This window comes from Thermobia domestica, chromosome 1, assembly GCF_964235325.1.
Source record: "Thermobia domestica chromosome 1, izTheDome1.hap1.1, whole genome shotgun sequence".
NCBI classification, from domain to species: domain Eukaryota; kingdom Metazoa; phylum Arthropoda; class Insecta; order Zygentoma; family Lepismatidae; genus Thermobia; species Thermobia domestica.
This window is the reverse complement of record NC_137454.1, coordinates 353,980,172-354,007,439: the sequence shown is the minus strand read 5'-3', so window position 1 is coordinate 354,007,439 and position 27,268 is coordinate 353,980,172. Positions and strand designations below refer to the sequence as shown.

General features: G+C 37.2%; 1 protein-coding gene across 1 annotated transcript in view; it reads right to left on the bottom strand.

Annotated features, from left to right (window-relative positions):
- The window catches only part of LOC145681948 (pickpocket protein 19-like), a 288,210-nt gene that overhangs the window by 175,484 nt on the left and 85,458 nt on the right, over nucleotides 1-27,268 (bottom strand). The window contains exons 2-3 of the mRNA XM_081753550.1: nucleotides 26,019-26,157; nucleotides 19,548-19,745 (exon numbers count right to left, since the gene is read on the bottom strand). Coding sequence (XP_081609676.1) covers nucleotides 19,548-19,745; nucleotides 26,019-26,107 — 287 coding nt within the window. The 5' untranslated portion in view covers nucleotides 26,108-26,157. The remainder of the gene's footprint in view (nucleotides 1-19,547; nucleotides 19,746-26,018; nucleotides 26,158-27,268) is intronic.

Genomic DNA, 27,268 nt, shown 5'->3' with positions numbered 1-27,268 from the left:
AAAATTACAGCTTTTAAAAACTTTGGTTTGGTCATCAGCACAACACATATCACGACAACAATTTTCCAATCATTGTTTCTTTTAGAAAAAATGTTCCTGGGGGAGCATTTAGGATTCCGGAGGTACTGCTGGTACTACGATATTTATTATTATATTATAGATATATTATTTTGATCTCCCCGTTCGGGACCCTCTCAAAGTTCCAAGGGGAAGCGCCGCAATAACTTATCTGGAAGAAATACTACTTGCAACAACGACTACTTAGATTTGACCACGGGCGCCCGAAGATAGGGGGAAGGTGCCCGGCCCCCTTTCTCACGAAAATGTATGCGTAATATAGCAAACTACGTATATAAAATAACATACGTAATATAGCAACATAGGGATGGCCTCCTTAAAAAGTTCCCTCGGGCGTGAATGGTTTCCAGTGCTTAATTACTACGACAGGAATATTTGCCAATATCGTTGGTACAGTCGGAAGGCAACCCTTCCTCACTTATTCGAAAATACTTACTTCAAAACTTCTAGCGCCACTTAAAAAAATAAGGCCTATTTGACTTTGCAAATTCAAAAATGGTTTTGGTTTTAATAACATTATAAAACATTTAAAAGAAACAGAATTTTATTGTCAAACCACCATCCTTTCAAACTCAGTACAGAAAAAGGCCTACACGTTTATGTCTTTGTTCGGAACGAGAAAACTCATGAAACAATCGTTAGTTACTGCTGAAACTGGCTTTAAGATAACTTGTATTTCTATAAAGGAATTTTATACACAGATATAACCACCAGCCTTCCGAATGAAATCTTCTGAAACACTGATATCGACGAATGGTTTACATTTTACTTGCATCTGGATTAGTATCCTAAATATTTAAAACTGGAAGCGGTTGGAGAATGGAAATGGAAATAACTTTAGGTATTCCTTGTTCTTTTAGGATAGTCCTCATTTGAAATAATAAACGCTGGTATACTTTCGAAGGGAATATTTATTCCGAGTTAATACATTTTTAAACAATTTCATAAACTGTGTTTGCATTATTGAGACGTTAGACGAAACGAGTCATTAAAAAGACGTCTCGTCTCGTCTTGGAAAGCAAAAAAGTGCAGACGAACATATGTCGGGAAATTCAATGTTCCAGAGTTACGGCTCTTGAGATCCCTAATGGTGTGAAATAGTCTCATTCTGGTCGCTCCTTAATGTGTCTCAATTTAATCCTCAATATCCCAAACTCTAATTAAAATAGAAAGAAAATTTTAGTAGCAAAGTGCTCCTGCAAAAATGAAGTTTTCCGCTGATATGCATTTTATAGTCCAGGACCCATAGTATACCCCCGTAAAAAGATCGAGGTCCAGAGAATTTGATTTTTGATTTGTGTTCTTGGATCATTATTGAATTAATTTAGCTTGGGTAGACATTTCTAATCCGGGCCGATTAGGTTCTTAACGTCATTTTAACCCTTTCGATACTGTGCGCTTATTGATGTTTTTGTTGACGAAGTTATGCAGGTGCTGGAGCTTCCCTAATTATCCTATTGAAACTTTCTATAGTGCGTTGTGTCGGCCAAAGACAAGGTTTTCAGATGTTGATATATTTGTTTCAAATTAGCTAATAAGAGGGAAATTATAGAGGGAAAAATGGATTTTTTTCAAAATGTTCACTTACATCCGGGAATTAAAATTTCTCATGGTTGGAAACACTGCCACTAGATAGATGCAACTCATCTTAAAACAAACTTTGGTACACCACTAATATATCCTAGAAATATCATGTCGATATCTAACAAACTAAGCATGTAATTTAAAAAAAAAACATATCATTCTATCTTTTAAAAGATCGCCATTTTCTGGACGTCATTTTTAAGAATGGCGAAAATATTTTAATGATGACATAATGTTTCGTGAATCATGAGATCTACATTCAACATTCTTGTGTCAGACTTAGTTATGAATGTCTTTCAAATCTCTGGCCAAGGCCACTACCCAGTCTCTTTACTAACAAAGCATTTACAATTGCAGCCTTTGATAATGTTTACTTTGTGGACAGCCCTTCTTTGTGCGGCACATATGGCACACATAATACGGCAATGGTGCTTTTCCAAGGCCATGCCAATGAGTTAGATGCAGAGAAACAGTCAGTGTCAGCATTAAATATACAGAAACGAAGTTGTAAACTTATAACACAGCTGCCTTGTCAGTGTGTGCGAAACTACTACAAACCAAAAACACGTCCCGATTCACCAGAAAGTTTCCAAGTGGCTGAGGATATGCATCATCATGTAGTGGCCGATACTGCAATCTGTAAAACTAAGGAAACTGAATTTGTTATTACTGTTATTCAGTGTGGACTGAAAGATCAGCACAAGGCAGTTCCTTCATGGGCTGGAATTCATGCTCTAATCTCCAAGAGTACCGTCTTATTGAAAAAGATTGGCTTTTTACCAGCAATACCATCTCATGTCACAAACTACGCAACAGTATATACGGCTATAAAAAAATTCCAAAATGTCGGTCCTCAGCTTGAAGATCAACCAATCCTCCCAATATTCTGTGACGAAGGTGTCTTCCGTATTGTCCCTGAGATCTGTATGAGCAATCCAGACGAATTTAGTGAACTTTATCCAATGATGGACATTTTTCACATGACAAAAGTTGCACTTCGGTGTGTAGGAAATTATCTAACAGGATGTGGCATAGGAGATACACACATTGAGACTGAAATCTTTGGAGCCAACACTGTGCAATCTGTACTGAGCGGAACTCATTATGTTCGATCGTTACAGGGTATGCTCACCATCTCTGAGGCTATAGAAACATTGCGCTGGATGGCCTTCTGGAAGAAAAATAAATTAGATTTTGCAGATGTTATGGAAGAGCTGTGCAAGGTACACAATGCAAGGCCAGGTAACATTTGCTACACTTAGTTCAATATCACAAACCTTAAGAGCCAAGTTTGAATAGTTTATCAAACAGTGCAAGGATAAGTCAGAGCTTTGCAAGTACTGGGGAAATGTAATTTTAATCGGTCTAGTGAAGGACCTAGTACATGCTGATAGAAAATGTGACTGGGAGCTGCAGAAAAAAACTGTGGAGTCATTCATTCCTGTGTTTCGTGAATTCGATTGTATAAACTATGTGAGATATGGCTCCTGATATTTGGAAAGAAGAAAAAAACTAGAAGTAGAAAACAAGTACCTTCATAACAAATGTGTTCAAGGACAGTTCGTGATCAAAGACAGAGAAAGACGATTCAATGCTGTAGCTCCTGACATGAAATTAGAACAAACCATTCAGAGATAAAAAAAGTTTCAAGGGAATTGCCGGTCAAACACGTAAAAGTGACTATGTTGCTCAATGGCAACTAGTTTACCACGAAGTACTAACTATTTGTAACGTTCTCAAAGAGGTGACTAATTCTAAATTAATAGACCGCCGTGAAACTGTTCCTCACCATGAGCTAATGGGAAAGAGAGGAGGACGTTTCAATAGAAATGTTGAGAGCCTTATTCATTTTATGCAGCGATGAGGAAATCCGTTTGAAATGATTGAGCCTGAGAGGCTGCATAAGTTTGTCACAAACAACATGTGAATAATTATGTAAAGGCACGTCTATTATATATCTTTTCACATGGGTCAGAATTATATACACAGCTGAAGCAGGAGAAGTTTAAAATCTTTTATTTTATTGAAAATAAAATCGTTTTTTGACGCAATCAATAAAGCTAACCTTCCACGCTTTAATCGGAACAGTGTAACAGAACCAGCAACCAGAAAATCCCCACTGGTGATCTCAAATAAAATTCTTTCCCAAGTCAACATAGAGATAGATCTGGCAAAAGAAAGTGGGGAATCTATCAAGAACATTATGTCTCACGACCTTCTTCCAACAAATGCGTTATTTGATGGAGATGCTGCGACAAAACCAGTAAAACACACACTATTTAAAGAATTAGAAAAAATATTTTTCATCTGGCGATTTTTATTTCGAAAAAGTCCCTGTACTAAACACTACTGTTATTGTGGATAATATGTCCCAATTGCTAACGGTCAAGCTGTCATCCATGAAAAATTTTGGAGAGGTTATTCAGAGAGTTCTACAAATATCAAAATCAGTATGTACTCTGCAAGAACTGCATATCATATTTGACAGTTGTCTTTTTTCGCTCAAAGAATGTGAGAAAATCAGGAGAATGTCTACAACTGGATGAATCGAACTTGCATGTATAAGAAATTCTACACCTCTGCCTTTGCAACATAATAAATTATGGTCATCCACATCAAACAAGCTTAATCTGGAGATGCTAATGCGGCGAAATATTGCTGATGCTTCAGCAAACTCAGAATTTCCATATTATTTAATGAGGAATTGATGCCGGCATAAATATATTCAAACGGTGCAGGAATTATTGTGGAAGAACTGAAATAGCAGACCTTCGTTCATTCCACATGTAGGGCGGGCAGTTCGAAAAGGTTTGAAGTGAATAATTGTTGTATCGAATAACACAGGTGTAATTATTCTGTTACTTCATTTTGTTGCACTTCTTATAAGCCAAGGATTGGAAGAATTATGGATATGTTATGGAACAGGTGTAAAAAGACGCTTCATCCCTCTTCATATTCTGTACCATAGACTCAACTCAGAGATTTACAATGTTCTCATCAAGGTCCATATTCTTACAGCTGATGACATTATGAGCAAAATAGGAACTAAGCGCGGAGCTTTAGCCCCTGAACCAGTGAAGTTTCTAAAAGAATTTGCTGAGATTGACGACGACTGTGCTGATAATTATTTTGTGCGATTCAAAGACGTCGATAAGTATCTTGTGCGATTCAAAGAAGTCGATAAGTATCTTGTGCGAGTGTGGAAAACAAAGTGTGATGTTGGCACTTTTGATGAATTTTCCTACAATGAGTTCAAGAGATCAGTCCCACTAAGTGACCTTCCGCCAACGTCATCGTCCGTGCATGGACACATTAAAAGAACATTTTATTTACTCAAAAGATATGTAAATGTTTTGAATCGTTCATATGTTTCAAAAGTCCTCTGTGAGTTTCGATGGGAAAACGTTGATGCTGTTCTTAAACCTATTACATTTTTAAAGCCTCTACTCAGTGAACATGTAAGTGCAAAACCTGCGCTACGAAAAGATGCTCCTGTTCTCTCTCTCGATTTCAGATACGCTCTTCTGAAATGTTCGTCATGCTGGAAATGTAATGCAAGTGACTGTAAAAACGCGTAATTGCAAATGGACATAATTAAATCCAGCTTCACGATATACACCTGTAAAAAGAAATCGTGTTTCACAAAATTTCATTTTCGATTTGCAATTTTGCATCATTATTGAATTAATATAGCTTAAGAAAATTGTCACGTATTTCATACAAATGTAAATCAAACAAATTTATATACATGTATTCATTACTTATAGAGAGTATTCTTTATAATTTGAGGGGGCGCGGTGGCTCAGTGGTAGAGCGTTCACATCCGGTGCTTGGGGTCCGTGGTTCGATCCCAGCTCGCGCCGTGTGGACTTTGTGGTGGACAAACACCGTGCTCGTGGGTTTTCTCGGGGTTGTCCCGTTTCCTCCCACTTTCTTCATTCCACCATTTCACTCATTTCTCATTATCACCGTCTCCTTTAGCCTAAACGGCATAACCGTGGAACGTTAAACTTAAAGATTTCCTTTAATTTTCTTTATAATTTGAATTTGTATACTTGTGTACCCATAGGCAAACTTATGTATTTTATGTACTTGTGTTAATTACTTCTATTCATTATCTTAGACATTCTTTGCTGATCACAATAAAAGGATTGAAACCTATTTATACTTAGTTTATTTCAATACATGTCTATTCGTTATTTATTATAGCCTCCATCATAACTTTCCGTTAGACATACAGTTAATTTAGTTGCTAGCATGCATGCCTTGAGTTTATAGTCCCGGGTTCAATTCCCGGTGGGGGTACAGTTGAACTAAAAAGTGGTTTGGATTCATCTATAATCAATAGGTCCGCGTCTCCTTTAACCACAATGGCAAAACTCAAACAAACCAAAAAATAACATTCTTTATTATAGTCACCTATGTAATATTCGCTATTTTGTAAAATGACTAAAAGGTTGCTCTGATAGGTTATTTTGTGTTTATAAGTATATTCGACCTTCATAATGTACGTTTTGACACAAGAATGTTGAATGTAGATGTCATGATTCACGAAATATTAACTCATCATTAAAATATATTCGCCATTCTTAAAAATGACGTCCAGAAAATGGCGATTTTTTAAAAGATAGAATGATATGTTTTTTTTTAAATTACATGCTTAGTTTGTTAGATATCGACATGATATTTCTAGGATATATTAGTGGTGTACCAAAGTTTGTTTTAAGATGAGTTGCATCTATCTAGTGGCAGTGTTTCCAACCATGAGAAATTTTAATTCCCGGATGTAAGTGAACATTTTGAAAAAAATCCATTTTTCCCTCTATAATTTCCCTCTTATTAGCTAATTTGAAACAAATATATCAACATCTGAAAACCTTGTCTTTGGCCGACACAATGCACCATAGAAAGTTTCAATAGGATAATTAGGGAAGCTCCAGCACCTGCATAACTTCGTCAACAAAAACATCAATAAGCGCACAGTATCGAAAGGGTTAAAATGACGTTAAGAACCTAATCGGCCCAGATTAGAAATGTCTACCCAAGCTAAATTAATTCAATAATGATCCAAGAACACAAATCAAAAATCAAATTCTCTGGACCTCGATTTTTTACGGGGGTATATTATGGGTCCAGGACTATTATGAGTGTATCCCCAAGGTGGAAGAATGCCATCCCCAAAACGCTTATGTAAAAAACAAACAAAAAATGTAATTATCCTCCCATATCCACTGTCGTAATCCCCCACATACATGAAAAATATCTGCGGAAAGCATCGTCCTGTAGAAATACATAGATACCAAAATTATCTTCCTAGCTTAATTAGGGTTTGAGTTATTGAGGGTTAAATTGAGTCAAATTATGGAGCCACCAGAATGAGACTATTTCCATCGTTAGGCGGCTCAATGGCCGTAACTCTCTAATGATGTATTTTCCGACATATGGTCATGTGAACGATTTTGCATGTCTACCCATAAGGAATACACACCTGAAATTTTGCCGTACCTTTATGTTACACCTTGTATATGTGACTGTTGGTGCAAGAATAAGTTCCCAAGAATATAAATTAATTCATTTTTAATTTTAATCTAGAAAACAAATGCTTTTTATAAAAGCAAGGAGCCTGCGAGCCAAAGATGGATAAAGGCCGTAAATAAAATTGAAGATCTGAATTGCAGAACATCCCAAGTACACCGGAGATGTTTTTTGTTTTTAGACAACCACAAGAAGATTATAATTGGAATGCAATTCCGTTTAGCTGAAATTGTTTTGATTTTATTAAAAAAGATTTGAGTTGGACTTGCGTATTCTGCAAGTGTATAGCCCTGAAACATAGATGCTAACAGAAAACAGAAAACGAAAAAAAGACTGGACTTGGGAGGTTTTCTAATTCAGGACTTCAATTTAAATTTCAGATGGAACTGGGGTAACTGGCAAATAATGAGTGATTTAACACGTTTGATAATTGCTGGTATAATGGCTGATTTAAGAACACAATTGATATGGCCTTGTAACAAGTAGACAGCGTGCGTGCCTGTCATTCTAATGCTCCTGTGGTGAAATTCCAGTCTGGATTAAGAGCTAATTTTTTGAAAGGAATGAAACATTGTAAATGAGGTTCGTGATTGATATTAAAAGGGATTTATTCCATAAAGGGAGAAAAACCCAAGACAGACGCAGGAAGAAAGACGCAGCCGTTTTATCCATATGCGTTTAAATTTATTTTATTCCAATGTATTTCGGTCTTTCCTTTCCCTCTTTCCTTCTTTTCTCATTTTGTTTAGCTTTCTAAACTTTTTCGGTCTCTGCATGATGCATATTATTATTTTCGTTTTCTTTGCATTAATTCGTATATCTTAGAACTTAACGTGAATGGAATTTCTGCAGCTGAATAATAATAGATGATTAATGGAAGTGTTTGTAACATTCATATTCCATCGTTTCCATATGCAAGTAAGATCACTACACATAGCATTTACGAGTATGATTTTAATTCATCAAAATTATCTTTAGCATAGCTTATTTCTAAATTATCTTTAGCATTATCTTTATTGTTTTATTGTATATGAACACTTTAAAACTAAACAATTAAAAACCATCTAAATCTTTAATAATACTACTATAATTTAGATAACTGCATCACGCAACCATTATATTGTCAAACTCTTATACTTAAAAAAAAACATGGTCTTAAAAATACAAAGTAACCACATCTTGCAAAAGTAAGATTGCTTCATATTCAGACTTTGGTGCAAAACGAGGTAGCTCCACAACGGTTTCCACTCATCCGATTTTCTTCAAACTTGGCACATATATAGTAAACCAAAAACAACTCGACAAGTTTTTGTTCCTTCCAGAAAATAGGTCAAGAGGGGTAAAACACCCCCTTTTCAAAAATGGGCCTTTTTGATTAAAAGGGCCACATTAAAGACTCGAAACTCTGCCAATGCAAAGATGACTTCAAAATAAGAAGTACGGGTTTTGTCGTTTTTGCGACAAAAGATTTTAAGGGGGCAATGGCATCCTTCGAAATGACAAAAGCCCAGAAAATCTTTACGGAAATTAGATTTCGGTGTAATTTCTTAAAATCGTGATATGTTGTGGATATTGTATACCTGACAAAAAGTCTCAATGCGCACAACCAAAAGTTACTGATCGTTTGGCCACTACAGGGCCACTTTTTATAAACAGCAGCGGATACTGATATTTTGGATTGCAGTAATAATGATTGAAACCGTGATATATTGTATATATTTGATCCTGAAAAAAATCTTAACGGACATAGCCACCAATCGCTGACCGTTTGGCTACTACAGAGCTACTATTGTGAAAGCAGCCGAAGATTACGTTATTCTGGATTTTGTGAAAATGACTGAAACTGTGATATGTTGTAGATGATATGATCCTGAGAAAAAGTCTCAATAGGCAATGCAACCAATCACTGACCGTTTGGTCACATTTTTCAAAACAGAGAGGTAACGGTATTCTGGATTTCGGTAATAATGAATGAAACCTTGATGTGCTGTAGATATTGTGATCTGAGAAAAAGTTTCAATTTGTACAATCATCCACGACCGACCGTTTGGCCAGTGCAGAGATTTTAAAATTTTTAAAAAAGAGCCGAAGGTAACGGTATTCTGAACTTCGGTGGAATTGCTTGAAACTGCGATATGTTGTAGAGGTTGTGGTTCTGAGAAAATGCCTTAATGGACAAAACCACAAATTACTGACCGTTTGGCCAGTACGAGCCCACTTTTTTGAAAGCAGCCAAGCCAAAGATAGTGATATTCTGGATTTAGGTCAAAATGACAGAAACAGTGATATGTTGTAGATATTGACATCCTGAGAAAAAGTCTTAATGGACGCAACCGGGAGTCACTAACCGTTTGGTCATCACAGGGTTACTTGCTTGAAAATATAACGATGTTCTGGATTCTGTAAGAATGAGTAAATTTGGAATATGTTGTAGATCTTCTCATCGTGAGAGAAAGTCGTATTGGACAAAACTATGAATTGTTGACCGTATGGCCACTACAGGTCCAGATTTTTGAAAACAGCCGAGTATATCGATATGTTTAATTACGGTGAAAATGAGTGAAACTGTGATACGCTGTAGATGTCGTTATCCTGAGAAAAATTATCCAGTGCTTTCCACGGTTTTCGTTTGTCCCTCAAGATGAACATCCGAATGTTGTATATGCTCAATTGATGTTACACGCTACTCTCCCCATCTCTTTTCCGGGTTATTGGATAGGATTTTTCGTGCCTTCATACAATTCCAGCAAAATTCCAGAATATCCTTCCTTCTGCTGTTTTAAGAAATGTGGTCCTGGTCCTGTAGATGCCAAATGGTAAGTGATTTGTGGTTGCGTCCATTGGAATGTTTCCTCAGGATCACAATGTCTACAATATATTACGGTTTCAACCCACTCCGCCGAAATCCAGACCTATCTTCTGCTGTTGTAAAAAAACGTGGTCCTTAAATAGTCAGACGGTCAGTGATGGGTGGTTGTGCCATTGAAACTTTTCTCAGGAACCAATATTAACAACATAGCAATTTCACCACAACATAGCATGTTTGAAGAAATTCCACCTAAAATCAGAATACAGTTACCTTCTACTGTTTCCCCCCAAAAAGTGGTCTCGTAGTGGCCAAACGGTCAGCAACATATAACAGTTTCAAGCAATTACACCGAAATCCAGAATACAGTAACTTTTTTATCATTTAACTTTTACAGGACGAACGACTCAAGGCTCGAGCCAGCAGTTTAAACTCCATCACTTCGCTCCTAACTAACCTAAAGATATGTCTTAGGTTCTGTCTCTTTAGGAAGGATCAAGCTTTCCAACTGTGTGCACTTCGTCTACATCGAGAGTCCAGCAGGGGAACGGTACCGGGAGAAGTTGGATGTACAAATTTCCCCTCCCCTCAGCACTTGGGGAGCGAGACTGTCCCTCCCAAGGAGCTACAAGCATAAAGGTTGTATGAATAACGAGAAATAAGCATAATAACAAATGATACCCTTTGTATGGATATTCTTGCGAGCGACAAAAGTGTGTTGCCAACTTGGGAAAATGTGTTTTTATTTCACTTTTCTTTAAATTTCTTCTTCAACTTCTTTTACGGTTTGTTCACGAGGGACAAAGAAGTTACGTCGTTGAGATCGGTGTCTCACAAGCTTTCAAATAAGGTATGGATTATATATCTGTGCCAATTAGGGACGTCAGGGTAATCCAAAATATTTCGATAATATGTAGGGTGATTCTCGTAGAAAACATATTAGGAATTTTTTCTCACTTGGTGTTGAACTTTCGCCCTTCACGTTTTGCATGATTGTACCCAATGACTGGGGTACACGTGAAAATACTTTTCCTGGGCACGACACGTAACAGTGTTGCAGCTTTTGATAGATTTACTAAAACAATATATCTCATTTTCTTCAAAATTTCTTCTTCTTCTTCTTCTACAAGTTTAGTACGAGGGCTACAAAAGTTACCGCGCTGAAATCTGCGTTCCGTAACTTTTAAAACGAGGTATAGTTCATGTCACTGTGAATTAGAAGGGGTACTAGGGCTGTAAAGATAAAGGTCTATGATTTTCTTGAAATCCCCATCCGTCCTGTAAAAAAGTGGCCCTATAGTGGCCAAACGGTCACTGATGGATGGTTGTACAAATGGAGACGTTTTCTCAGGATCACAATATCTACAACACATAACGGTTTCATTCATTTTTACCGAAATCCAGAATACTGTTACCTTCCGCTGTTTACAAAAATGTGGCTATGTAGTGGCCAAACGGTTAATGATTCGTGGCTGTGAATATTGAGACTTTTTTCACTATCACGATATCAACAACATATCACAGTTTCAGTCATTTTTATCGAAATCCAGAATATCACTATCTTCGGAAGCTTTCAAAAAATTTGCTCTGTAGTGGCCATACTGTCCGTGATTGGTGGTTTTGCCTTTAATAATTTTTTTCAAGATCAATATAACTACAACATATCACGGTTTCGATCATTTTTACTGAAATCCAGAATATCGTCATCTTCGACTGTTTTCCAAACAGTGGCCGTGTAGTGGCCAAATGGTTAGTGACTTTTGGATATGCCCATTGAGTATTTTTCTCAGCTACACAACATCTACTGCGGGTCCTTTGTCATTTCGAAGGGAGCCATTGCCCTCTGAAACTCTTTTCTCGGAAAAGCTACAAAACCCGAAGTCATCTTTGCAACGGCAGAGTTTCGTTTCTTTAATGTGGCCCTTTTAATCAAGAGGACCCATTTTTAAAAAGGGGACCTTTGCCTCCTTAACCTACTTTCCGAACGAAACAAAAAATACGTGTCGATTTGTTTTCGGTTTACTATGTATGTGCCAAGTTTGAAGAAAATCGGATGAGTGGAAACCGTTGTGAAGCTTTCTCCTTTACACTTTCACTTTTTGGACTTTTCCTGTGTTTGCCCTAAAGACTTCAATTGTATCATATTACTTTATTAAAAGTTGATATTAGGATGTAGAATATATATACTTTATAGGCATTGCTGAGTCATACTTTCAGATGGATCAGGCTACTCGCACTCTAAATACATACAAAAAGCGTTTCTTTCTAAATACTATATTTTTTTTCTATAGAAGTATACAATGATATCGGTTATTTTGCTCGTTCAGAAACTTTCCTATTAAAGTCTATCCTATGATGTCTTGATTTCTTTACAGTAAGATAAGATAACGGGATGATAAAACTATTCGCAGTAGTAATGTGTTATTTTGTGTAAGGTGAGTTACTGAAGCGGCAACGCTGTATCATTATTCACAGTCTCACATTTAGAAAGAGACGATTTTATACCAATGATATCGACAAACCACAAGTATCTTTGGATCTATTCCTGTTGGACGATTTCGTATGAAAGAGATGTGAAAACGTGTTTGCTAGATTGTGTGAAAAACTAAGAACACCGATGGCTTCCTTAATTCTATTGTAACATTTCTAAAGTCATAGGCCTCCTGCTGGAAATTCAATCAATCTACAGCAAACATCTTTGGTATCTGTGTGAATGGGCCAATCGTGCAAAGGGTGAACATTGAGTTAGTAAACAATGGTGATCTCGAAAATCTGTCACTTGGTTTGAGAATTGTTGAACATGAACCACTTTTAGAGCTTTCAAAAATTTTACACCCTCCCTGTATATAAAGTTAGCAATCATGACACATTAAGTTTGTGCCCTAAATAGGGTCCGTAACTATTGCAAGTACAGACTAGGTATTTAGTATAGAGCATCGAAAAACTCGTTTGCGTAAACTATGTTTTTTATTTCTGTATATTTAGTTGCTTTTGTCATCTTGAAACCAGTATGAGTGAATTTACTTATCTTTTTGTCATTTTGAAATCACCGTATGTGCATATTTAGTTATTTGTGTCATTTTGAAACCACTGCATGACAAGGAGAAAAATATTATTTATTGTACATTATAATGTAGTTTGTATGTATAGATACAAACATACCTCCCTATTTGCAAGGAAAGGTGAGGTCATGGTGGAGAATTGGTGTTATATTCGTAATCAGCATCCCAAAAATTGTAAGAAAACGTAACTCAAACCAAAATCATCGGAATGTTTTTTTTTTCGAAATGCAGATCATTGTATTGTCGTCGGTATTTGCAAATTGATACTAATACTAGAATTGATAATATATATATAAAACTTCCAGATGAAATGAATAAATAATGCTACATATTCTTTATATTTGTTAAATACATAAAATCATTGTCAGTATTACCTATTACTTCTTTATGCAAAACCACACACACACACACACTCATGTATGTATAAAAGTTTTGCAACAATCCTGTGTTTTATCAATAGTTGTGCGTGAATCGTTTTTATAACAGTGGTATTTTGAATCTTTTGCTTTACGAGGAATCTTTACACTTCTACCGACGTCCAAACACTTTCGCCAACACTCATTAATTGTTGCATGCCATCAGAGGGAATAGTATATATATATATATATATATATATATATATATATATATATATATATATATATATATGTCAGTTATAAGAAATAATATATTCAATTATTTCGCATTTAAGAAGTAACGAAGCGAAATAACTTGATTTTCATTCGTACGTTTATAACCACGACGAAAATTATTAATAATAAACTAGCTAAACCTACGCTCTCTACACAGCGCATCATTCGCATATCAGCATAAATCTCGTTATCACTCCTTACAACATCTGTACATGCCCCTTTACAGACACAAGTGAAAGACGTATTGATTAAAATGAGCCAAGGGGTATCATAAAAGGGAGACTTTTTTTCGAATATTTTTCTCAACATCTCGTACCGTTTGCAAAGATTTGAGCCTGCTTCCGGTTGGAGTTTCTAAGTCATATATGACCAGTGATTTCTTTCTTCTTGCATGCAGTATGTAATAAGCAAATACATTACATACACAATTAATTATAATGCCACTTATATATGGTGTTCATTGGGCAAAACACGCCCCCCCAAAAAAGGTTCATCTTAGACTGGAGAAATTGTTATCCTTCCTTTTCCATTATTATTTGGCCATGAAAGAAACGCCTGAGACTTATACAACCCCTATATACAACAGTGTGGCGTTGGAATGTATAATGCTTAGGATGTGATGCTTTAGTTTTTTTTAATTCCAATACTTCCAATGTACCCGTAAAAATGTAATAAAGAAAAACGGGCCATGTTTTTTTAAATATACAGTTACAACTGGACAATCAACGTGAAATTTGAGGTCAGTGAAAACGTCATCTTTCTAGATCCTGTAGTTTCCGAGATCTCATTGTCGAAAGGATTGGCCACAAACATATACACGTAGTTTAAAAGAGCTCGAAAGATGGCATCACAATTCATTTGCATTTAGAAGGCCTTTGAACAATAATTTAAAAGGATAAAAATTTCCGAAAAATATTTCTTTAGGTAATTTATTTAAAGTACACTATTTTAAAAATATTTGTCTTTGTTATAAACGTGAAATCACAAATAACCGTAAATCAAAGGTTTAAAAGCTAAGGTTATATGTTAGAGCTCGGTTGCTCTTAATTCGAACTGGCCACCTGGAGCTCTAACCAGGATAAAAAAAGAGGGTATCCGTAGCTGCCGGAGAAAAATAATCGAGTCACTTGGTGTTTCCATCCCCATTGGTGAACTGAAATCGCGATCTTCTCATATGCGGTTGGATTACTTGCCTCTTTGAGGTTCAAGAAAATAACCGTCGAATTGATTATAAACCTCCAAGGAGGTAAACAGACGTACTTGATTCTAAGTTGACGACCTTGCTATTTCTTTAGTTTTTCGATTTATTTGATTCTCCCCTCTTGGGAAGCGGAGCTACCGGAAATCAGTTGTGTGCTGTTTATCGCTTTCTCTTCTAACCTCTTATTATTACTCAATTTTCGATAAGGCAATACTTAAGTAATTTCTCTAATGCCGGGTTCTGATCCGCCGGAACGTCGAATTGAATGGCATAACTGTTATGGGTCCCCCAATAGACCGCGTCACTCTTCTACCTCTAGACTCTCAGCAACTCGTGAACCAAACAGAGACCGTTAACGCTCACCTAAAAAGCTGAGATATACTGATGTTTGCGTAGTCCTCCTAGAACGAGTACAGCCAGCATCCAACCTCAATCTACGCCATCTACTTCTGAAGATGCTATGGACATTGTTCCTACTCTAATTTTTACAATTCTATTTACTAATCTTCCTGCTGAGCTCATGGACATTAAAATTTTTTACCAAAAACTACTACGATACTGTTCTAGACCGGATCTCCAACAATTAAACAAGACCTCTAACGGAATCATCCTGAAAACAAAAAATCCCGATCTTTATAAGCATCTCATCTATAAAGTGGGACCAGCAATGTTTGGCGTTAACACGAAAATTCAACTCCTTAAAACTCCTCATATCAAAACAACTCCTCCGCCTCGGCGTACTCCATTACTGTCTGTTGTTATCCGTGGAGGTGATCCTACCTATACCGAACAAGACATACTAGAGGAGCTAAAGCAAGATGGGATTCAACCTAATAGAGCTCTCCGTATTAAGAATGCTAATGGCCCTACATACATGGTCAGACTACCAACTGATGATCCAGCACTGGTAGACGATCATCTAAATAACGGTGTCTACATCTACCATGGCCACCATCGGGTGGAGCCTTCGCGCACACACCTGCCTCTCTCACTACGATGTGAAAATTGCCTAACTTATAATGCGCATGCAACGAACAAATGCACCAATCCTTCTATCTGCTCCCACTGCAAAGAGTGTCCAAAGATCATAAAAGAGTGTCCAAAGCTCAACGAACCCTCCAGATGCAACACTTCTGACGGGGAACTTCCAACTTACTTCTACAAGTGTAAGGGCAAACCTAAACCACTTCCAGATAAGCCCGAGACTGTTGTACCTCTACGCGTCCATATCTCATCACGTCCGACTAGTACCACAGCGACCACACAAACATCTTACTTACCACCACCTACTGTGGAAAGTATTTTGAAGTGCATCACTATCGTCCTTCAAAATGCCTTTCCCTTTCAGCGTGAGGCTATTCTAAATCATGCAACCAAAGCCGCCTTCGATATATTCCAGCTCCACTTGGCAGCTACATATTCCGGCCTGTCTACCTACTTCCATTTTCATACAGACACCCATCATGAATAGTACAGGTCAGAGAAGGAAGACTATTACGTTGCTATTCTTTAATATTCGTTCGCTACCTACCAACCGAGTTCTCCTAGAAACTTTAGCAACTCATCACAATGCAGATAGCATCCTTCTTAATGAAACATTTCTAAAACGGTCTGACCGCTTCTATCTTCCACGTTATCATATCATACGCTCTGACCTGCCACAAAACATCGCACGTGGTGGTGCAGCAATAGCCGTTAAGCATTCTATTCCACGGCGTCATGTCATACCACCTTCTCCTGGGCAATATCCCGAACACGTCATACAGACACTCTATTTACCAGCTACTACTATTACCATCTCCACCATCTATGTTCGATCTACACAGCCACTTCCGTATCGTTTTCTGACGTACTTAGATCTGAACTTTAAAACATACATCTTAGCAGACATCAACTACCATTCTCGTACAGCAGCTCAGAAACAACGCTTTCATGATTTCCTCCAAACTACTAATAGTTCTTTACTGCAGCTTCCGCATCCTACTCGTCCGGAAAGCAACACTAGTCCCGACGTGGCAATCATTTCCAATAATCTGTTACCACTTACTACTATAGATGTCCTTGGTTCCATAGGTAATTATCATCTCCCAATACTTCTCTCTATAACTCCAGGTCTGAAATCCACTGTATCTGCATCACCACGCACACCCAGGTATAACTTTAGCAAAGCTCGATGGGATCAGTACAGCACTTATATTACCGAAAAATCTGCCCGCTACTGCACCTTGTGTCACAACAGTTGCATCTATTGAAACACTTTCACATACTTTGACTGACATAGTCTCTCACGCTACGGATTATGCAGTTCTTGAATGTGCCAACAAATTATCTAGACCTCGTTTACCAGCACGCGCCCTCGATCTTCTCCGCAGCTCACACGAGTATTTAACAGAGTTTCGTCGCACACATGACCGTCGATTTATTCTTCTGCATCGTCAATTCCAACGAACGGTACAGAGCTACATAGTAGCCCGCAAACGACTACACCGGCCTGCCTCCTGTAATGCTTTGCGCCAAGAAACAAATCCTACTAAATTCTGGAATATCTTTAAACGTCTAACATTCCAGAAACAGGGCCCACAATACCCCATCATATGTGCTGGCCAAGTACCAACGACGGATTCAGAAAAGGCAATTGTTTCGCTACATACCTTGAGGGAGTCTTCACTCCACACACTACACCATTGTTCACTTGTCCTACAGATACCCATATGTCACACGCTGGTTCTCTAGTGCAGCCATCATTTCAACCTGATTTCAACTACCACCTTGATCCCACAAATAAGCTCACTGCTCCAATAACATCAGATGATATTACAGCTGTTCTTAAATGCCGTCGCAACACAGCTCCGGGGGCAGACTCAATTACATATCGTCAACTGCTTAAGGCACCTGTGGCGTTTCTAGTCTTACTTGCTTCTTTGTATACAACTATTTTATCTACAGGCTATTTTCCAACTACAAGGAAACTTGCTAAAATTGTGGTCTTTCTAAAGCCTCGCAAAGATCCAACTGCTGTGTCATCCTTCAGACCCATTAGCCTTACTAAAGTGTTTAGCAAGACACTAGAAGGCCTTATGGTAAAACGGCTGCATCAGTATCTACAAATCACGAACAAACTACCAACTATTCAAGCTGGATTCCGTCCACTCTATAGCACTGCTGACCAATTACTCAAACTTTCTACACTACTTGTCAACCATTTTATAAAGCGTTTACCATCTGTTTTGATCTCCTTTGATATTGAAAGAGCGTTCAATACTGTTTGGCATGAAGGATTAATTTACAAACTCAAACGTATGCTTCCTCAGAGCTATGTCCGATTAATAGCCAATTTTCTACATCGGCGCCAGGCTTTCGTTCAGATCAATAGGGCAAAGTCACACATCTTCCAACTCCGCGCAGGTGTGCCCCAAGGATCTGTTTTATCTCCTCTATTATATATCCTTTATGTAGCCGACATGCCTCAACCTCAGCCCCCACTATATGCCTTACAATTCACAATTTACAATGATACCGCTTATGTAGCATTGGGATCTTCTGTGGATCGCATTAATCAACTCCTACAACCAGTTTTGGACAAACTAGTTACATGGTGCCTGAAATGGAAGCTCAAGTTGAATTCAACCAAGACTCAAATGACTCTCTTTGGGCTCAAACGCAATAAATACTGTAACAGTCGCAACCCGGAACGTCTACATTTAACCCTTTTTGACTCTCCGATCCCAATTCAAAACAGTCTCAAATATCTGGGTGTAATATTCGACAAACATCTTACTTGGAAGCCTCATCTTAAACAATGGGAAGCTAATATCCGGCGCCGTTTGAACCTTTTACGAAACCTTAAAGGCACTACGTGGGGTCTTAATACAAAACTTCTACTGCTAACATATAAATTCTTTGTACGTCCAGCACTCACGTATGGACATCTTGCCTGGTTATCAGCAGCACCAACTTTCTATGAGCGTCTGAAAGTTCTCGAAAGACATGCCTTACGTCTGGCCTACTCTCTCGCTTTCGATACTCCCACTGCTGAAATATATCGTCGTGCGCAATTTCCAACCATTTTGCCACATCTCTACCATCTACGCCAACGCTACATAGCGACACGAATACAATTGGCCCATCCCGTCGTCCATGAGCTGTTAGACCAAGTTCCTGCTGTACTACGCTACCTACCCACCACTGGATCATCTCTTAGCAATATACGATCTCACCGAAGCCGTAGATAAGTATAATCCTGACCGCCGTATCTACCACACAAATCCACATAAATATTGCCCATAACCTATGTACATGTACTCAAGAAACATTTTTAACACAATAGCCAACTCTGACACATTCTCTTCACCTTGATTTTGCTATTAGTTCCCTACTTCAATCCGCACTATTATATAGCCTGAAATCATTCTCCATGTCCTATAAATCAAAAAGTTGAAAATATCTCTGGCCACAGAGAAAGTGTTGCCTTCTACGGACCGCCCATCCATTGGAAGGGAATGCAACTCTTGTTTTTTAAAAAAAGCTCTTAATTGGTACTGTAGAATTTTAATAGATAGATATATCTTTAAGTGTTAATTGATGCTGTATTCAATATACCATTTTATTCTAAATAACGAGTTAACGAAAAGATCTTGTTAGCAACTTACGACTTCATGACTTGTTTAGCTTTTCGGGTGAGTACATTAGTCGGGCAAAGAGAAATAGCAGGCATAGGAATTCTCCATTCGTTATAACTTCTCTCAATAGTTACCACCACTGGATTTTCTTGGAATTTTCTCCATGACATATAAATCAGGTAGGATGTTATAGCAATACCAACCACAAATAGCAAAATGAACAGCAATCTGAAAATTAGACGAAACAAACATATTGTTTATTAATGTAATTTATGGTATTGCTGTAATATATATATAAAACGTCTCCCTGTAGCTTCAAAATATTTTGTTAGTAAAAGGTAGAAAACCCATCAAACAAACATTAAAATGGTTGTAGTTTCACATACTTGACAATACCACCAGATTAACGATATTTGTCATCTCAATATGCTTTGAATATCCAAAATGCACTATATCAGGTTACTAAATATTTCAATCTACTGATATTCATCACATTACATATTAAAAATTTAAAATTATAAAATTGTGTAAATTCGTGGACAATAATAATTTCTTTTTGTGCAAATTACTACAAATTCATGTATTGGCGAACAGAACTTAATTCTGCACCATAAAATTTTAACAGGCAATAACAAAGAAGAAAGTAAGTAAACATAGAATGGTAACATTAAATAAAAACATAATGGAATAAATATATTCATACAGTAGGAATACTTGTTCCAGTTATCTGCCTTTGGGTATGGTACCCTGTATTAATGCGACATTGACTCTTAGAACTGCCATACTTTTTCTTTGCATGAGAAAGGTGCTAGCTCTGCCATCGCAAGATAACTGCGTGATCCGTCTGCTTATTTCTTTTATAAAGTTAATGCCTTCGTGCCCCATGCACCACTACATTCATTAGCGATAGTTACAAAATGATATTTCTCCGCAAGATTACTCTATTTTCTCCTTTTTTCCGTTTCATTTCGGCTGGCTATTTTTCCCGCCTGAATCGAAGAAAATGGGACATTGGAAGGATCCAACGTATCTGAACGTGTAAAGTCCCAAGTTAGCGCTTTACCTCTCTTCCACCATAACAGAGTCATTCCATCTGGTCTCTTTCCATCTGTTCTGCTACATCCAATGGGTTCTCTTATTGCAGGTATGCCGGCTGAGTTTAGTGCTCTCATTGTAATGTCATTAACATTTGAGTGGGGAGAATGTCTACCTGCGCTTTTGGAACACGAAAGGACATGTATATCTTTTTTTTATTCACTTCGCTCTTACATGCTTGACATTTGTGGCCTTCACATATATTTGCCCCTAGACGTAACGCAATGGCTATTCGGAAGCATTCATTACTTAGGTGAAGGCCGAGCGCGGGCCAAAGCAGGACATTCACCCAAGCATCTGCTTCTAACGAGGAAGCAGACATTAGTCTGGCTTTGTCTTCTAGGTTGTCTGCCGACTGGACTGATTATAAAAGCCTAGAAAAAGATTTAGAACTCTATGTTGCATTCTGGAAACGTTGTTTTATTACGAACAACCACATTTTGGAAGTCTATACAATAGTAAAAACGCAAATACACGTTTTCAATAGATAATTCATTGTAATGTTGTATTGAATACGATAACTGTAATATGGGAAATTTTGGATTAATAGAAAAATTTATAAAGGATAGACAATTAGAAGTTTTATAAATTACTTATTTCGAAGACGATCTTAAATTGCAATATGCTATTTCGATTCACTAAGGATGTGGGACAAGCATAGGTAAAGTCTGTAAGACTGATTAACCCTACAAAAGCGTGTAATTTTGTGTCATGGATAGTTGGGCGGGCTACCACTGTAGCCCATTTGTTTTTATTAAATTATATTACCTAGTTTTCTTAATGTTTCTACTTTTCTTGTAGGAAATTGTATTTATAAACTGTTTTAAGGGTTTTATACACAATTTGAGAAATATGTTTATTTTGAAAGCTTTGTATACACAAAGAAGTCCAATACCATTTATTTGGTCTAGAAATTAATTCGTGCGGTTTTACAAAAGATGGCGTAACTAGCTTATTGTCCCATAGTTTCGTTGATCCAAACATGCGTTGAAAACTACTGTCATTGAGCATCTTGTTTAGTATATGTCAGTTCCTTGAAGCGGAAACAACAACATTTTTTCTTCAACTGAAAATGGCGCATTTTGTGCCTGATAAAGTGTTTTTGCGTGGAGTTATTCTTCATTGCTTTAACATGAAGAAAAGTGCTACCGCAAGTCATCATATTTTAGTGGAAGTGTTTGGTGACCATGCTCTAGCTGAGCGAACGTGTCGGAAGTGGTTTACACGGTTTAAAGGTGGTGATTTCAGCTTGGAAGACCAAAAGCAATTTGGACAGCCAAAAGAATTTAAAGATGAAGAATTGAGAGCATTGCTTGATCAGGATTCGTGTCAAACGCAGGATGAACTTGCAGAAGCATTTGGAGTTGAGAAAACAACAGTTTTCAAACGTCTCAAAGCCATAGGAATGATTTAAAAGATGTCTTCAAGGGTTTCACATGAATTGAAAAGAAAGACGTTGAAAGAAGAAAAACCGTTTGCGAATTGCTGCTTCAAAGACAGAAAAGGAAGGGATTTTTGTATCGAATTGTAACTGGTGATGAGAAGTGGATTCATTACGAGAATCCTAAACGAAAAAAGGCCTGGGTGAAGCAAGGTGAACCAGGTCCTTCAAAACCGAAACGAGATATTCATTGTGCAAAGGTTATGCTGCATATATGGTGGGATTTGAAACGTGTGGTGTACTATGAACTTCTGAATCTTGGTGAAACTATTAATGGACACAGCTATCGACAACAATTAATGCGTTTGAAGCAAGCTCTGGCCTGAAAACGACCAGAATGGAATAACAGGCATAATAAACTTATTTATCAAGATGATAACGCTCGACCACATGTCGCAAAACCGGTCAAAACCTATTTGGAAAATGTCGGATGGAAAGTGTTACTCCACCCGCGATATTCACCAGACACTGCTCCGTCTGACTACTACTTGATCGATTCCATGAATAACGATTTGATTGGACAGCGGTTCACTTCTTCAGAAAATATCGAAAAATGGATCTTTGATTAGATTGCGTCAAAAGATGAGGAATTCTTTCGACACGGAATCCGTAAATTGCCTCAAAGATGGGAGAAAGTAGTGGCTAGCGATGGACAATATTTTTGTTAACGTATTCATTTACTTTGTTTGTGAAATAAAGCTTCAATTTTTATTAAAAACCGCACGAATTAATTCCTAGACCAAATATATTTCAAAAGTAATAAACGAACAAGACGGTAAAGTTATTTGTATTTAGCAATAAATGTGTCAATCTGGCATATTTTAAACCTCGGCATATATGTTTCAGAATTCTTTAAAAATATGTATAATTTTACAAAAAAATACAAAGGAATTTACATATAAAAATATTATACACAAAACATATACTGTTTCAGCGAAATATTTTTCTATAATTTCTTGCTACCAAAGTTCGATTGTAATTGTGCATAATTATGCATATGCTATTTACACTCACATATTTTTCTTTTACTGTTTTCCTATTCATGTCCTTCTAAGCATAATCTGCACACAAGCGATGAGTGATCAATGTACACTTTCCTTCTACAACGCTCACAGGATTTTCGTGTTGATTTATCTCTGGCTCTTCCACACAAGTAACACCTGCCAACTTTGTTGCCTGGTTGAAAGCGTTGAGGCACAGGTTCTTCAATTCCAATTCCTGCCTCTCTGTTTCATATTTACCGGAATGTTTGGAGCCTCCATACGTTTAGCAATTTGAGGCCTGATTAGCTCCAATGGTAAGATTTCCAAAAATTATCTTCTTGTAGTTGTTGTCTGGTTATTGTTAGCTTTGTAGATACACAAAGCATTGATAGCACTAATGTTCAGACGGTTAAAAAATATCGTCATTGGCCATCGCTTTGTATTCCGCGCTACATTGTACTTTGCACACATCTGGTCAACAATATCAACACCAATCTTTGTGTCATTATAAAATGTTTCGACTTCAGGTTTTCGTGCATCACCAGTTTTATTATCAATCGCCTTGTCGTGATGCACTGTAGATACTAACAGCACTGATTTGTTCTTTCGAGGGCAGTACGACACAAGAGTCATATCTTTGTGAAATCCAAACAGTGATGAGTTTTCTTCTCGTTGACTATTTGACCGGAACTCACTAGGAATTTGGCGCATGTTTGAACGAACTGTACCTACGAGAGTAAGCTTCTTTTAATATAACAATGTTTCTGCAAGAGGTATGAACGTAAACCAGTTGTCAGTGGTGATGTTGCGATTAGTTCCTGCAATTGGATCAACTATTTTCAAAACTACATCTCCTGCGGATGTTCCAATTTTATATGGTCCCTCTGGCTGAGTCCCGACATACACTTCTAGATTCACAGTGTAAAACGTTTTAGCACAGACAAGAGCATAGATCTTGATGCCGTATTTGGCGGGCTTTTTGGCATATAAATTCTAAAAGGACAATTTCCACAAAACTCACTAGCTGTTCATCGACAGTACAGAATTCACTACGATTATAAAAGCGTTTAAAATTTTGAACGAAAAGCTCCAACAGTTCTCGTATGGGAGCTCCTCCGTGGCTAAGCGGTTGGCGTACGCGCCTTTGGCGTGGGAGACCAGGGTTCGATTCCTGGCGGGAGTTCATGTGGTTCGGATTCCACGTTAATCAGTAGGTCTACGTCTCATATAGCCTTGCTGCTGAAAGGGACGCTAAACTAAAATCAATCAAATTTCTCGTATGGGAGAAAGCCGATCAACAGATTTTCGTTCCTCCCGATCACGTATATCATTAAATCTAATGCAGCGCATTTGAAAGTAAATTCTTTTCTCACTCATTGCTAAATAGCAATATTCAACACCAGAACCTCGAGAATTCTCCCAAATACACTTGGTGTTTTTTCTCTTACTCCCTAATCAACCTGAAAGCATCAAAATACCTATAAAGGCACGTATTTCAGTCTCGTCAGTAAAATGGAATCACGGTCACGTACAAATCTCTTTCTAACACTGTCAATGTAAATATTAGTACAATCAACTATAAGCCTCAAAACGTTTGCATCTAAAAGCAGTTCTAGACATTCAAGTTGCGACAATGCAGATCTAGCCTCACCTTTAAGTCCTGGAAAACGAAGCTCAATATTATGAGCACGAGTGCGAATATTACGAGTAGGAATGTCTTTCTCACATTTGAAATTGTCTTTAGCTACATAATAATTAACGTCAGAACTGTCTTCATTATCACTATCATCAACAGGTGTCAGTGATCCCTGCATCCCGGAATTCTCAGTCACATCTGAATTTTTACTAACTATCTCTGTGTCCGAAAAATGCACTTCTTCGGTCTCAAAATGTTCTTCACCGTCATCACTATTGCCATCTACAAAACACTCCTCGTCAGAACTGGCATTTGCTAACTCATTGGCTATCTGGCCAGCACTCAAACTCTGAAGAAAAATCTTTGGAACATTCACGACAGAAAATAGTCGCGCGGGCTACAGTTGTAGCCCATGAAACTTTCAAGCAGAATAACAATGAGCTTTTTTCGCTTTTACGTTCGATCACACACTAACTGCGCAGAATGATAGTTGATAAGAAGGTACATCTGTACTCTACTATTATCCATTTTAGAGACTATTCATCCACACCTCCTTTACCAATAGTCTTAAGTATTTTAGAGACTATTCAATATTTTTAAATTGGATAATGAAGTCTTTAAATTATGATGATGTTAATATAATTGTTAATAGAGAAGTTTCTTTACCAGTCGTTTTAATTTTTTTTACCTGATTTCAAGTGTATTTTAGTTTACAATTTGGGTAGTCCAACTTGATACTTTTAACACGTTTACACAATTGTTTATTTGTTTTGTGTATTTAAATTAGCTTTCCGCAGTTTCCTGAAGCTGGTAAAAATCTTGGTACCTAACTACAATTATCAAAGCGGATTGCACTCAATTTAATCACTACTTTGAATTTATCTGAATTAATCCTGAACGCAGAGCAAACTTCCTCGCAATTTATCACGGGAGAAAGGAACGGCCACTACCAGAGGTTTGTACTGTACATCAATTTTTTTTGTGAAAATAAACTTGATCCCGTCCAATTGAGGAACGCTTAGTGAAGATAATTTTCACTACTTTCAAAATTTCCAAAGTTTCCCCTCTTAATTCCCCCCGTTCGGCAATGGGTATAATTATACCGCACGTTAATTTTCGCTCCCAATATATTAACATTATATGTCCGACTATTTTCTAATGCTTATTTCCCCAACGTAGTCTTACGATAAAAAAAACTTACTTTGTACATACAGCAAAATGTAGAGGCTGCTTGTAAATCCCTTGTTGCTACTTCCATTAATGAGTAATCACATGCAATTTATAATATAAATAATTTGCAAAAGAAAAGTATAAATTATTCAAACATTATTATTTATTGAAATTACCTTTCTCCTAAAGATCTGTCTTCCCTTCCTGCATGTCCTAAACCGTGAAATGATGTTTCGAGAAATACAGTTTTACTACATTTTAACATCGTTACCTCCAGAACAGTATTATTGCAGATAACTTCCAATCATTAATGGACTGTAAAAGAGAAAATATTATTAGTTCATATTTACATCTGTTTAAGGATTATTGTATTTAATTACTAGTACTAATATTAACATAACACAGTTCCTAGCAGAAAAATCGTTGGATAGCTCAGTGTCTATGGACAAAAAATGCATATATATATTTACCATCTTTATGCTTTCAATAACTTTGCTTATGGTAGTATATCAGGTTCTTCTATATAGTTTTCGAAATTATGCTTGATATCAGAAAGAAAAAGGAATTGATTTATGTTCTTTCAGCATCTAAGACCATTCGTCCCGTCACGTTTGATGGATGACGTTCCTCGGCGAGCAAATTCTCCGGGGAAAGGGAAGAAAGGAAGCCGCCTGGAACCTGTTAGTAAGGCATCACCCCGGCTTTTGCCTGGTGTGAATACGGAAAATCCAAGAAGTAGTGTATATTGGTCAGTTCTGGGCCAAAATTCCAGACCAAGCCATTTAGGACATATATCTGGCTAGCACTAAAGAGTAGCACAAAACATTTATAGAAGATTTCATAACACTTCTGGGCCAGCCCAACCCACTTTGGATATATTTGATCAGGAATTAGTGTCGTTTGTAAGGGGTCTAACTTTTCAATAATGTCGCTTGTACGGGATTTAACTTTTCAGTACCAGTACAGAAGAATAGCAAAAAGCATTTATAGAAGATCTTATAAAATTTCTGGACCAGACCAACCGATTTCCGATATATCTTTGGTCAGCAAATACTGTAGTTTGTACGGGTTTTAACTTTTTAATACCAGCACAGAAGGATAGGACAGGATAGAAGGATATTTACAGAAGGAACTTTATTATGTCCCCCTTAACACATAGAAGGGGAGCAGTACTCTGCTCATAGGCTTTTGTGACATTTAAAATCATAAAAAAACTTATAACTTTATCTACAACTCTTCTGTCTTATAATGTCCCAATGGCAGAGTATGTATTCCATCTTTTAGAAAACATCTCTTACCATCTACACAACTGAAAGCTAACTTATTTGCTTCTGCACTGTACAAATCGTGCTTATAACTTCTGATTAAATTCATCTTTTTATAATATTCTTTTTGATTGAACAAACAGTCTTTATAATCGTAAAAT